This window comes from Chroicocephalus ridibundus, chromosome 6 (assembly GCF_963924245.1).
Source record: "Chroicocephalus ridibundus chromosome 6, bChrRid1.1, whole genome shotgun sequence".
NCBI lineage: Eukaryota > Metazoa > Chordata > Aves > Charadriiformes > Laridae > Chroicocephalus > Chroicocephalus ridibundus.
In genome coordinates, this window is record NC_086289.1 from 9,008,905 (window position 1) to 9,024,416 (window position 15,512).

Sequence of the window (15,512 nt, forward strand, 5' to 3'; positions counted from 1 at the left end):
TGTACCTTAAGCAGAACAAAAACAGGTAATAAGATTTATCTAAAGACAATTTTTAAAAATCTATTAATATTATTTTCCTACCAGTCATTATGCCGGATTTCTTTTAGTGATAAATATCTGAGAACTCAGCAGTGTTCTCTCTGGCTTTCCATTTCCTCCCTCCACGTCCATGAGTTTGAGTAGAAAAGCTCAGCAGTGCCAGTGCCCTGTAGGACACCTGACCCTTAAGGCTTCTGCAGATGGGCCTACCAGCTTCCTTTTTTTGCATATTTCATCCCAGAAGAACATTTGAAATAGCGGCTGATGAGTGTGAAGCCATCCACAAATGACATTTCATGAAACACTGAGGTGAGGGAAAGATTAGAAAGAACTGCGGAAAACACAACGAACCTAGGAAAACAGTTAAAATAAAATTTGTGCATTCTTTCAGCCTCTTATGTACCTATATTCAGGCTTCCTCTTTTTTAAAGGCTGAAAATCCAACAAATATCTCCAGAAGCATATATTCTTGCAACGATGTGGAATAAATGATCAATAAATAGGTTTTAATTCTACAAAATACCATGACTCATCTGGCCCCACCCCGTTTTAATTCTTTTTGTAAGTAACCCACCCCTCCTGACCTCTGTTCACTCCTGGATGCTCTAATCCTTCTCAAAGGTCATGTTTTAATCTCGAACAAATTTAAAAGTGGGCCTGCTCTGCAGCACAGTAAACTCTATAGCGTTACCCTGGACACATAATGGACTTCTGAATGCAAAAGGCAAGCTGCCACCGCTTCTTCTCCGAGTTCACAGATAGTCAAGGACTCACAAAACTGTATATCCAGCACCAGATCAATCAAAATTGTTTATTTATTGCAATTTTACTGAATTGTAACTACATTCTTGCTGTGCATTGCTGGAGAAAACCTTCTAGAATGTATAAAAGTTTCCTGCACTAAAGCGTGCTGCCCTGGAACCCACTACTGTTGCCTATTTTAAAACAGCAACCCACCTGCAGAACCAAATGGAGAAGCTACTTGTTCTCTCTCTTCAACTGTTGATGGTAGTACCCAGAAATAATAAAAAAAAAAAAGCTACTAAACATCTTTTTTTAATGGGTAAAAGGGAATAAGAAACCAATGTAAATCCACATACATTTTTTTTAAACTACATTTTCTTAGCTGTCTACCAGATTAGTTTTAGCTAGGAATTCTCTTGGTGGAACAGGCAACTCTCGAGAGCTCAGCTCGTGGAAATTCCAACAACTATGCAGGTAGACTATACGATTTACACTCACAATACTGATCTGTTGTAAGCTTTTATGTTTCTGCACATATTAGAATCTATCAGTTGTACTTCTTGTTTGAAACGTAGCATTGGAGCCATGACACTAAAAGTAATGGACATAAAACAGACATTTTGGAAAGTTTTTGACCTTAGAAATATGGATATCTAAAAGAGGTTTATGAGGGAGAGTATCACATCCTTTCAAAACAAGAGATTGTTAGCAAGCCTGTAATTCACCCTCTGTATAATAACGTATCAGGAATTGTAAATTTAAACTCTCGTTTTCTCCAGAGCACTTGTTGAAGTCTTTATCCACTTATGATTTAAAGCGTTGGGTCTGTATATAACCCAGGTCAAAATCACAGAAGTGGCATTTGTCCCAGTGATTCCTCCCAATCAGCCTAAAACCATCTGAGTTTGCCGCACGTTTCTTTGCACCCAGGAGCGCTGATTCCAGCGGCAATGTATTTCTAATGCTGATGTGCACAGAACTAATCCAGCAATTTGGATGCATACTTTGCTATCTAGGTGTCACTGTTACACATCACGCTGGCTGAGATACCAAAAAATCAAAGAACAATAACGACAACAAATACAAATGCATCATGACAAAATGTGATATTTATGGTTTGTGTAGATGCATAAGTCAGCTGCACAACCATCTCCGGCCTCCATTCGGAATTCATTTATATGGATGGAATCAGCTTCTGATCATTCACGGAAAGATTGGCTTCTAACAGAAAGACCAAGGGATACAGAGCCTCCCTACCAGAAACAGACGCAATCCAGAAGCAGACTTGTAATCAACCTACAAGACAAACTAAACCGTGGCTTTTAAATTCATGAAGCTTTCTTTTGTATACATATTCTTCTTTTTATTATGTATAAGAAATCTTTGATAAGATTTCCTCTGATATTCCTAAACAATGGCACATCAAACACTTTTGGCTCAAGAAATCCTTCCTCTTACAAAGTTCCTCAGCTGCAAATTGTTGGATATAAAGAGATAAGTACGACTGTATGTTTGTCCATTTGCTATACTCTTCCCCTGGCACTCATATTCAGACACTACTGACAACAGGGTACTAGAATAGATAGACCATCATGCAGCTGCTCGTGCATTCTTATACATTCGGTATTTTTCTAATTTTTATATCTGTGGGCCTGTTCTCATTCTCCTACTCTCGGAAAGGTTCGTTCTCTCTGTTGTGCTTTTTCAATCATACAGTGAAGTCATGAAGAATGAAATGAAAATAATTTCAATAGAAGCAATGGGCAATGGTTTTCACACAATCTGGATAATACACTATTACATACCCAGTCTATTATGCATTTCATAGTCTGCTTTTATTAAGTTTTGATAATTTAAAGTAGAAAAACTACTCACATCCAGTGCTGACATGTTTTGAAACGCCACATTAGAGTGAAATCTGATGTTTAACAAACTGCCTCTGTTATCACTAGGATTTGATGGCTTTGCTGCTATCTGCATTTATCCTTTTGGCATAGTATCTGTAGTTAGATTAAGTCCCTGCAACATTTCAGCATGTTACCTCCTATATAAATCTCATTCTTTTTGATCAAGCTAGACCTATCTGTAATGTTCATGTATATTCATTTGTGCTCAGATCACTTCTCCAACCACTCGGCCTCCAATGTACAGCATCAATACTCTGCTTACACTCCAACATCACCACTAAAGGGAATACATAAGGAAGAAACTAAAACAATCTGTGCTATCACACTGGCTAAACTCTATTAAGTTTAGAGTTTACTTACTATCTTAAACAGTCTATTGATGTTAACACCTGTACCTACATCAACACCAGTCTGTGTCGCCCCTTCCTAGGCTCGAGGATGGCAGTGACAGGCAAGAGGGAGGAGAGGACTAGGCAAGCACTAGGTAAGCTGGGCAGAGGGCTGAAAGGGATGGAAACAGCTGAACTTCTATAGGGCAGTGGGTATTCACAGTATCACAAGTTGCAGGAAGTTCCTCCAAGGGAACAGGCATTCTCAATCCACATCCTGCTGCTAAAGAGAAATTGAGGTCATCCAATATCATACAAAAGTTAGCCGTACACTCAGGATTGAATTCTATGGTTTTGGCTTAGAAAAGCATTCCAATTTAGGATAGTATTTGTGCAAGTGGGAAAAAAAAAAAAAAAAAGATAAAATTTGAACACTTAATACTGGTCATTTTGAAGATGGCTAAACTCAAGCATGTGACTAAAAGTTTCCTGAAGAAGTTCCCAATCATACAGCAAATTACCAGTTGTATTCCTATTTTGCTTCCTTTCACTGATTTTGATTCTAAGCAGTAGAAACAAATATGCCTAGAATTTTTATTTCTCATAAACTTATGATGCTCATAAGTATATACTATTTGGTTTTCCTCAGTATTTTCCTCCCTCCTGAGCAATAACTATTCCTGTGCTGTAAAAAAATAAGAATATTCTTCACTTCAAGGAGAAGCAAAACAGCAATATAAGTGTCTAAAGAGAAAGTTTCTTCCAGAGTAGAGAAATAAGCTCAGAAAAATATCATCCAAATGCCTGTCTTGTACAAAAGCTAAACATTTTCTTACACAAATTATAGTCCATAGTAAGGTCATATTTTAAAATACTTATATAGATAAGAAATTGGAATATCTCTATAACATATACATATTTTAATACATGATTTAGCGGGTAATGAATAGTACTGATAAGCAATTGTCATTGAAATCTTAGGTCCATCAGTTATCCACAAATTATTTCCCATTATGGTGCATCAGCCACTGTACGTAAGAAACACAGAATTCCATTATTTTAAATTAGCACAGGTTTCCTATTACCTCCAGATATATAACTCTGAAAATCATTTATATACGATATTTTAAATGAATGAAAGTATTAAAAGAAGATTTATCATTCCAGAACAACAAGATCTTTAAAATATTTTGAAAGCCGACAGAAGACAAATAATAGTAGCGAGTTAAAGGTGAAAGGGCATCCTGAATATAGTACAATTTGTCTCCAACATGATTTATAGAACCAACCTGCAACATGATAGCAAAAAATTAAGGTTTCTCATGGAGGTGCCCACGGTCTACAAATCTCATTACCGTCATTTCTTTTCCATCTCTTAAATTTAATAATGTTTATTTTTAAATGACAAAACAGATGTTGATAAACATATCCAAAATAGCCTATACAGCACTCTCTTCATAGTATGAACTTCTTATGAAATCATTATCTAACTCTAAAAAATTTATAAGATTCATAGATACAAAAATTCATTCTTCTAAATACTGAAATTTCTGGTTTAAAATAAGAAAAAATTTTTATGTGACAAACAACAAATAGAATTCAATTTATTTGATCAACAGCATCTTTAGAACACAGTTTTAAGGAGTATTTTCAAATTGGTCTATTTTATGTAAACTGTCAACAATGTTAAGAGTATCTTCAAGATAAAATAGTTAAAAATTATCTTCCAGTTTAAAGTATTACATTTGAACTCATCTGTGATAAAAAAAAAACCAACACAGAGCAAATTTCTTAATACCTGGCAAGAGGAATAAATGTTTTAGGCCTAGATTTCAGAACCTGTAATATAGCACGTGTCAATTTTGTTCTGTAAAACATACCTTGCAGATGCAAATCGTTTAAGGTAAAAAAAAGAAACATTCCTTTATTACGTAAATGATGCCTTAAAGAGATTTTTAAAAGAAAGCTTTTGCGTACGTTCCAAAACAAAATGATAAAAAACAAGGCCAAAGATCAGAATGGATGCTATATATTCAGAGATACATCTTTATGTAGTTTGAGGCAGGGATGAAAGGAAATAACAGACAAATGGGTCCAATCGTCTGACATTGAGTAGGTATGTGCAAAAATCACAAAAAGTAAAACAGTGTTCTCCAACATCCCATACTCTTTTATGATGATTAAAATTACTATTTAACATCAATATTGGCACAGCAAAATTGGCACAGCTCACTAAGCGATTTCTGCACGTCGGTAATAAGCATTCTCATCCCTTCAGGTCTTTCACTACGACTATCAGAAACATAATGCTTTAAAGCAAATTTGCCAGAAGCACCTTTTCCACAATAATAAGAACATGGAGACAACACACAGTATCATTTGATGATACTCTGGAGAGCAGCTGTGTATCATGTCGCCGGGAGGCAGACTGGCTAAACCATTCAGAATGTCTCCAGGAAATAGTGTTGTTCAGCCTATTTGCATTTCCCCACCACAAATCCTGTCTTTTAAACATTGACACACCTACTTATTCCTTTCATTCACGTATATTGAGATACAGGCAAGAACCCAATGGCTTGGTAAGTCCCTCTAACCTAGGCATAAAGAATCAACTTTTAGTAGACTTAAATTCTTGTGGACAAAGCAACAGAGAAGCCCAGCGGGGCATTTTATTTTTCAGTCAGAATATCACCGTGCCCCAGCTTCGGAAAAATCTTAAGAAAAATATTTTGTTTTTCCAAGACAATGAAATTATCACGTAATATGTAAACAGCATTTAATTACCGAACATTAAAAATATAAGTACTCACAGTAGCATGTTCCCCTAAGCGGATTTCCAAGATACCTATTTTCAGAGTCACAGCTGCAGTGGGAAAAAAGACAAAACCAAACATTCCCATTAAACACAGTACAGTTTTAGTAAAAATTAAGCTAGAATATTTATTCCAAATAGCAAGAATTTCATTACTGGTAGCACAAATACATGAAAACATAAAGTATTTGATACAGCTCTCAATTAGTGTGTGCTTCTTTCCCAAGGAACGTCTCCCTCCTCTCTCCTTATAAAAGCAAGCCAGAGAGAACGAGGCTCTCAAATAACGCACTTCAGTCATGTGCTTGAAGTCGGTGCCTTATTGTAGGACTTACTGCAGGTGGTACATCTCCACTAACGAACAAAGAAGAGCCAGGCAGTGAGGCCGAGCACCGGACCTCTAATTATCCATGCCTCTTCAGTGAGCAGTTACTCCCTCAGCTGTTTTTGATCTGGCCCTCCCCTGGAGAGCAGCTGAGCATCCATCAGAGGGATCACTGACTGCAGAACGTGCTCCCAAATACATCTCCACTACATACACAGTCCTGAAGACTCTGGCTCTGCACCCTCACACACCTCAGAGACCAGGCTCTGCACCCTCACACACCTTCCCCACCTCCTTCATGCCATCTCTTCAGGGACGGAACATACGCTTTCCATTTCCAACCACACAAACACCACTCTGGTGGGCTGCAATGCATCCTTCATATTATTTCCGACTCTTTAAATGAAAAAAACAAACAAAAAGACAAACAAAAAAAAACAAAACAAAAAACCACTACCCAACAATAAGAAAAAAATCCAAAGCCCCCAAATACCTCTAAGCACAAAATAATAATTACATTTTCACAGCACCACAGAGGACCTAGAGGTGATCCAAAGCTCTTCTGTCTGCTCTAGAAAGTTCAGTCCTAAGCTACATAGACGCAACTAGACCACGGCAACTGGCTCTGGGGCCAGAAATTGTAGCCATACGTGCAGCGCTATAAGCACAGCAGTGTCTCAGCTGCTTAGCTTCTCTGAACTTCAGAGGCAATTCCTTCTCTTCATTGACCGCCTACAGGGCACTAGGGGCAATTTAGACTGAACACAAGGTGCCGATGCTGCTGACAAGATGCGTACATGATAAGAGCTGGAGAAATAGCTTTCTTATCAATAAGATACACAGTTATTTTCAAAGAGATGAAGCATCCTGCGGAATTTCACAGTGATCAAATTGAGTTATATAACATTTCTCTAAAAATGCCAAGTACCTTAATAGAAAATGATTATCCCGCTTTTGCTTTTCTTGGCTATTCCACAGAAGTCACCAGCAAGATTATGATTTTCTATTAAATACACAGAATGATTTATAAAACAAAGAGAAAGCTTATTGCTGGCTATTAAATTCCATACAAATATTTTCCCAGAGGAAATCTGGATCATTTAATACCTTGGACTACCTTTTCATTACCTTTTTCTAAGAAACTTAAATTGCAAGGAGATTTTTTTTGTGTGTTATTTCTGAGTAATATTAAAAAAAATTTAACTTGGATATCCTATCATTTAACAAGTCGCAGACTGCAGAATAATGGTTGTATTTCTGTTGGTCTCTTCAATAGTTTCCAACTGGTGATACTTAACATGCTCATTTAAAAAAAAAAAAATTAAAAAAATTAAAGAATCTCCTTGACCCGTTGTTACAGCATCATAAAGAAAATAATCAACAGTACCACCAAAATGGAAACAGAAAAAAAGATGTGCTGGACTTGCCCACTCCTAGTCTCATGTCAGTTTGAGAACTCTTTGCAGGGTCAACTATACGGGGTTTTTTTTATAGATATATATGTATGTATGTATATTTTTATATATAAAAATATACATATATATAAATATATAAATTTTGCTTAAACACCAAGAACCCAAAAAACCATATGCTTCAACTCGAACTGCAGCACACAATTTGGGGTCTTGTCCGTACAAACACTCTGACCTCACCACCCTTTCCACAGAATTTGGAAAAGAGGGATTGATGCCAAAGTATCTCTCTTGCACACGTAAGGAAAGGAGAAAACAATCCCAAGTAATAATATCGGTCTGCCTGACATGCTTTTTTCTAAACATCACAAAACACTAAATTCTTCAAAGAACAGCTCACTACTTAAACAGATTAGCCTTATAAAAATAGACTCGTGTCTGAAAGTGTCTTTAAGTTGGCAATTTTGAAAGAGCAAGCCAAGGGAAAAGGATCATTTTTGAATGAAGAGTTTAAAAGAACTTCCTTTTCTTTCCTTGTACGTATGTCACAAGCTAGACAGTATATCATGTAACAAATTACAATAATATGACAGAGACTATTGTAAGAGGATTTTTTTTTTCCTTTGGAATTGTTTCAAAGTAGAATGTTAAATAACAGGCAGTATTCAGAATATACTGGGGTTTTATACCCAAACACAAACGTATATTTTATATAAATAACTGTGTATTCAGAGTCTGAGGAAGAAGGCTCACTGACAACGCCACTGATTTATGTACAACATGGCAGAGCAACGTCCGACCACCAGTAACAATAAGCTCTACAACCTTCCATCAGGAGGGACTAAACAAATTCCGCAGTGAACTCTTGCCAGCCACAGGACTCACCTGTGGTCATTCGACCCAGAGTCCAAAAGCAGCTTAGTTTGCTCCTGACATAAAACGGGACCTTTTTTTCGTGGTGGTTTGGTATTTTTTTTTAGTCTTGAAAATCTTTATGAAAAAAGGAAGCTGTTTCCATACAGCTTTCCTTCTCCATTCAGCTACCCTTCTAATCAGATGAAACCATCTCCTGTGGATCAATAATTACCAGAACCCAGGGATCTCCAGCATCACATATACCTTCCTGGTACTTATACTTCTGTTTATATTACAGAAAAAACATGTGAATACATAACATAAAAATATCTATAAAATCCATCTAATGCATCACCGGTTTTGCTACTTAAAAGAAGGCACAAAGGAATGGTTAATACAAAAATTACTAGGTACAGAAGATTTTGCAATATACAAGTATTCATAAGTATTCATTCAAATCCAAATAATTACTTATTCTGACAATTATAGAAGTGACCTTCAAGAATCTTGAAGAGAAAAAGGCAGTGCAATTTTACAGCCAGCTGTTTCAGTTGTTTCAGCATAACGCATGATGAAATGATAAAATATGCATAATAAAAAAAAAAAAAAGAATTGGGAGCCTCATGGAAGACATTGCACTTGAGGAGCTAGTGATCTTGGACAAGGCATCTACCGGTCTTTGGTAGTCAGGCTCGAGAAGCCCATCTGTGAGCATGAGTAGCCGCTGCAAGGGAAGGCGCTGGAAGGCCCCGAACCAGCTCTCTGCTGGTGGGTGTCATCAATGAGAACCTTCCAGCTTGTCAGGAGGAGATAACATGGTTTGGTTTTTTTTTTACACAAGATAAAAGGCACCACGGTACAGGAGGGAGGAGGCCCCCCTCCACTGGTGGGATCTATGCAGCACACGGGGGGAAAACCCACGCTGGGTCCCTCCAGTGCTGCATGCACACCAGGTTCACAGCAACTGAAGGGACACGACATTTACCTGCTATCTGTATTCCTCTTTTTATTCCATCTTATTAAAACAGCTAGTTTATTATACTATTTGTTGCCAGGCCTTACTGAGTATCTCAGAAAGAACCCTGCACTACCTCTCTTACGCTTGCTCCTCTGTCCCCTGGTGCAGAACACTTTCGTAATGCACATTAGGAATAGCATGAGGCGGAGTTTTTCATTAGAGAAACCCGCTTTAATTCAAATGAAAGATGCTATTTAAACACTTAGTTCAGCAGAGTGAAAAGATGAAACTACTAGGATTAGGAATACATCTGAAATTACTCACATGAGTATGTATGCTAGCTTCTGAATAAATTTAGCTTTGTCTTTTAATCCTATCCTATTTCAGTACGCATATGTATTGCTCTGCATTAGCCACTTATTATAGTTCCAACTGCAAAATTTCCTATTCGCCGAATTATTTCCTTATGAGCTTTACTCATTGTAGTAATTTTTGTAACTTGTCCAAAAGCCAGCAGACATTTGACCATATGTGAAACATAATATATGCCTCGTATCTGTGAAATGAGAGCCACACTCATTATTTTATGTGCCATAGGGCTATGATCATTTGCTTTAAGTGGTAATAATGAATGAGCAGTTCCACTCTGGCATGCGTCCAAAGACACAGCTCCCATTTACAAGGACAAATGGAGGAAGGCTCCTACCAGGTTACGTACAAGTTCTATGGTTTGTTCCAATACAAAAGTATTCAATTCATCAAGCTCACTGACCTTCTGATGGCCTGCTATTAGCACTTATTCCCCAACCTCTCCCTCAATTATCCTTTCAAAACTGAACCATTTTCTTTTACTTTCTTTTTTTTTTTTTCTCCCCGGATTTCCTGGGAGTTCAAAATATAAGTTACAAAATGCATTAAAAAAATATCTTTTCTCATGTTTATGACTAAGTGAATGATAATTCCTGGGTTTCTCTTTAAATACCTTAAATGTCTTCAAGAGTACATGTTTATGTTAATATTCACAGATTTTGGTTGTGTTTTTAATTAATTAAAGGCTTTCTTGTAAGACTACGTGTTTACAAATGACCCTCTGTTGAAGCTTAGCAACGTGTATGATCTTGTGCACTATATCTATATTTTCCAACCTTAAGGAAGGTAAGGAAGTGGCAGTAGAGGAATATATATACGTATGTCTAATTTTATTGTGCTTACAGTTATCTCCCTTAAGCAAGGGTATACCTTTAAGCTTCTCACCTAAAGAAAGCTGTCAGAATATAAAACCTACCTAGATCTACAGCTTTCTAGACTAGCGATTTGATCATGTGGAAACCTTCTTATAACCTTTGATCACAAAACGCAGGAGTTTCTGCAATTCTGCTGCCACCACTAATGGGTAAACCTTTTCTTTCAATTAAATGCAAAGCAAAGAGGAACAGGGGAAGTGTAACCTAAGTGTGGCTGGTCTTTCCTCTAGATGACTTTCCTTCTAATGCCAAGCTCTCAGGGAAGACAAAATTGCACCACACCGCTCTAAAAGACAACATTCTTTTATTCAACTGATTCTCTGATGAGGGAGTTGTATCTTGTTCTGGCCCAGGCGCAGGCTCATAACTATACTGAGTAGATATTTATGACCCTTACCTTATATTTTGTCCTTGCACATTAACACAGGCCACTTTACACAGTCTGGAGGAGCCATCATCTTTCTGATCTGAAGCTGGTCATAGACAGGTCTGGGATTTTGTGTTGGATGTCAGCATTGCATCTACAAGCTGTTCCTGATAGATAAAGACTAATGGACTTAGCGGACTATTCCTGGACCCTGACTGGTTACTTGCCCCAGCTTTTAGATGAGTAAGAATATCTTTTAGGACTATTTTTCAACTTCTGCTCAACTCTGTTCTAGCCTTTATTTCCCACGCTGTCCCCTATCTAGTCAGTGGTCTTGCTCCTGCTTTTCTCCATCACTGATTTCTGCTTCTGATCTCCTTGCCCCAGTTCCTGATCTTGCACAACTGGCTCCTGTTTTCATTCTGCTTTCGTGGTACCACAGTGGTACCTATGGGGTTTCTGAATAGCAGAACACTATTTAACGTAACATAATTTGGTTACTCAGGACACCTTGTAATCAAAGTTCAAACAGTGATTTTTAAAGCTGAATTTAAGACTTCTCTAGTCCCATGGCATCACAAGTGATTTATGAAGCATTACTAAATCCTCAGCATTAAAAATATGCCCATGGTGCTCTAACTGCAGCTTTTGCAGATACTTATGAGACAGCTGAGAAACCTCTAGTAATAACTATGTAGTAACACAGAACTCAGCACAGATTCACACCCAGGTATTTACCCTGCTTGTTGGGTACCCCTTCTTGGAAGTCATGCAAGACTTGCTATTCTAAAAGTACCTTTCCAGCAATGAGAAAATTAGCTGACGTATATGCTTAACTATAGTCAATAACTGTAATTGACCATAATTCATAACATTTTGGAAGTAATGCCATAGGAACTGCAGATTTTCAGCCCAAGAGCGGCTACTCGTGCATGAAAGCACCAACCTCAGCTGTTCTGGGGTTATCAACTGGTCCAGAACAGTGAGTGACTGATACCTGGAATCCCAACTCACACTTGTACATGGATGCAAGAGAAGAAAAATCCCCAGGTCTTGACTAGGCCTACTTGGTTTCAATAGCTTTTACACAGAACTGCCAAAGAGCAGCCCCCTCTTCTAATCATCAACGACAGGTAAACAGACATGGTCAATAGCAATGAAACCAGAAAAGTTATGCTACAACAGCCTGCCTCATGTGTTGGGAGCTCAAGCATAAAAGATTCAGAAGTGCCATCATTCTTCCGCAGAAGTGCTAAGATTCAGATGCGATAATGGAGCTCTGATGATATATTTAATGAAAAATAGTACTGTCAGCAAAGTTGAGCGCTTTGTGATCTTTCAGAGACTAGGCTCGTTTAATTGCTAACTATTATTGCATTTTTATCCTGCTACTATAATCTTTATTTTGCTGCAGTGAAATACAAAAACTAGTAATCTATAAATGCAAATATACCCCTCTTATAGTTAAGAGCTTGCTTCCTAACTGTATTGACATTGCACTATATTGTCCCAATGTTTTCCATTAATACTGAAGTATGTGAATAGTTCTCTCAATTTTTTTTTGAGCTACGATATAGCATTTTTGGTTCTAATGCAAAAATTGGACACTTTCACTTCTCTCGGTGCCAAGATCCTTCCAGGCAAGAGCAACCTTTCTGCTTTAGATATAAAGAATTATCAGCCTACCCCTTAAGATAATGATAACCTAAAAAGGGTAAAAGGTACTAGGATTTATGTTTCCAGTTAGGACTTTTTAATAATGTGGGGAAATGATTTATTTGTTTCTTCTTGTAAGTGCATATAATGATGTCTTGAGACAATGTTTTTTCCGTAGATTAATTTGTCTCCTCTTTATATAATTCATGAAAAAGGCCTAGGCCAGCAGTACTTTCTTAAAAAAAGTCTAGGCTGATCTCACCAAAAGAAAAACTAAAATATTTTAGCTTCATAAGCAAATTTTTCACTTCCGGATTTCCCTCATGCTATTCAAACCCCTCTTCTCTGCAAGATCTAGAATAATGTTATAAGGTTTTTATACACTCTTTGAAGTAATATTACAAATCACTAAATACATCACACCACAGGAGAGAATAAACTTTCAAACCAGTGACAAACTCATCACATAATTATATAATTAAGAGCAACTGGTTAAGAGGTAATATAAGATTATATTTTCATCTATTCTACACCAGAATTAAGTAACTTATAGCCATCATTTGGAACTATCTGGACAAAAAAAATATCTTTGTTAATCTTTACTAATCAGAGACTAAATGGATTTCACATGCCAACGATTTGACGCTGCTTACTCTGAACCAGAAAATCTCATGTCCATGGCCTTACCTTTTACCTCTGGCACTCTCCTTTCTCTATGAATGACCAAGTTTTTGTCAGTGATGCACATGAACTTTTATATATGCAAAAGGATGAACTTGGAAAAGCAGAATTCCCGCCTATCAGAAACTTCTTTCAAGGCTAGGCAGAAATATGTACATTTCTTCTCTTGCATTTTGACCTATTTCAGACATTTCTCCATATTGCAAACATCCTAGGCAGCTCAAAATAAGATGCTGTATTTACACCAGACTGAACCACATCTCCAAGAAATATTAGCATAGTTTTCTCAACTATTTCATTTATTTTAGCTAAAAGAATTACATAGAAGCAATGGCAAAACAATCATCCACAGTTTATGAATGTTTAGGCTCCTCCTCAATTTTTACTTTGCAAAAATCAGTGAACAGTTCACACAATTTACATATGTTTCATTCTTTTAAACAATAAATATTGATGAAGCGTATTAAACATTAACTTAATATCACCGACAGATTACTCGGGAATCTGCATCCCTGAGCATAAGCAGTTTTTAAACACTTTCTTTTGCAATCATTTTTAATATAAAGTTCTCCTCAGTGGAACTTTATTTTCACTACGATTTCATGGAAAAAATATTCACATAATCATGAAAACAAGAAGTATATGTCTTTGGTTAAAATGACTAAATTTCTTCATATTTCATACCGTTGCTGTTCAAATAGCACTGTTAACTGCATTTAAAAAATCCTGACAGTTGGAGTGAATGTATTGTAAATGTCCACAGCAATGAGATCAGATTAAATAAAAACATATATACACACACTAAATCCCAAGTGTTGCACTGCATTCTTACTAGTCATCATTGAATTGCAAAAAAACCCCACACTATTAATAACTATACTTTCTATAAATACACTTAACTATTAAAGAGCTTACATCTTGTTTTTAAAAAACGTGCATTAATATGACTATTTCATTATTGTTGAATTTAATTTGTGGTCAATCACTGAGGGAAATGACTGCAAAGAAATACTCAATTACAATCTTCACGCAGAATGTTCAATGCTATAGTATTATAGAGTGCTACAGAGTTCTCATCTGTTTTCAGTTGATCTTGCATTCATTTTACTATGCTTTCAAGATTTTGGGTTGGGTTTTTGTTTGGTTTTGTTAGTTGTTTTTTTTTTTTTAAACAAAACCACTATTTATATAAGACGACAAAGGTTTCTTTAATTTTGAGGCAATTTAAAGAAAAGACAATTTAAGAACTATGTGTTTGAGGATGTCATGCATACACTATAATTTCCAGAAGATGGTATGAAGACAGACAAGTTACTTTTTCTCTTCAAAAAAGAGAAATGTAAATTTCTCTTTTCAATTCTAAATTTCAAATTATGTAAGGTAACTTTGATCATTTTCTTGTCATTTAAGTCTAAAATTTATAACATTACAGCAATTAATACTTTCAAAAAGACAATAAATTCTGACTATGCCAAGACAAAACTGATGATTCAGAAGCAAAGCGCATCACCCTTTTAGGAGCGGAGATTGCAGCTTAGCCATGATCAAATGCTGCTTATATAGTAAATGTTCAAGAATATTAAATACAAAATGAAGGCAAAGGTATGAATAAAACAGAATGTCATGGTTTTCTCTAGGCTGTCAGCAATACAGTACTAGGGAATTTTAGAAAATAGTGATGTTATCTAAATTATTCCTCTACCTGCAATAACAACTTCTACAGTGCTAATGACATTATAATATGAACACGATGCATAAATGTTACAGAGGTTTAAGTATAATGTATAGCGCAACTTGGTAAGCCGCACTATTCTTACTTTTAGGAAGCCAAAACTCCAGCTGTTACATGGTAGTTTCAAATTACTTTTACTATTCCTACGTGATTGAGGAGTTTCTGACTAAATATTCAGAAAGTATGTCCAGAATATTTACTTAGCATACTTGTTTCCTGTGGCAGTAACAGAAATTGTCAGAGAATCATGCCTCCTCCTTGAACAACAATGAATGGTGAGCCTTCAAAAAAATACCACAAGTGACCCATGGGAGAGTGATCATTGGAAACCAAATACAGAGGTGCAGCAGTTTCCAGACTCCTAGCTTCCTTCTTGTCCCGCTGGTCTTTAAAATCATATTTTTGTCTATCAAACCATTTCAATATCTAGAAATCTATCCACTCTGTTGTT

General features: G+C 36.5%; 1 protein-coding gene across 6 annotated transcripts in view; it reads right to left on the reverse strand.

Annotated features, from left to right (window-relative positions):
* The window catches only part of ATRNL1 (attractin like 1), a 527,881-nt gene that overhangs the window by 323,670 nt on the left and 188,699 nt on the right, over window positions 1-15,512 (reverse strand). For all 6 annotated transcript variants that reach the window (XM_063338744.1, XM_063338742.1, XM_063338741.1 and 3 more), the window contains exon 21: window positions 5,830-5,882. In XM_063338744.1, the coding sequence (XP_063194814.1) occupies window positions 5,830-5,882 (53 nt within the window). The remainder of the gene's footprint in view (window positions 1-5,829; window positions 5,883-15,512) is intronic.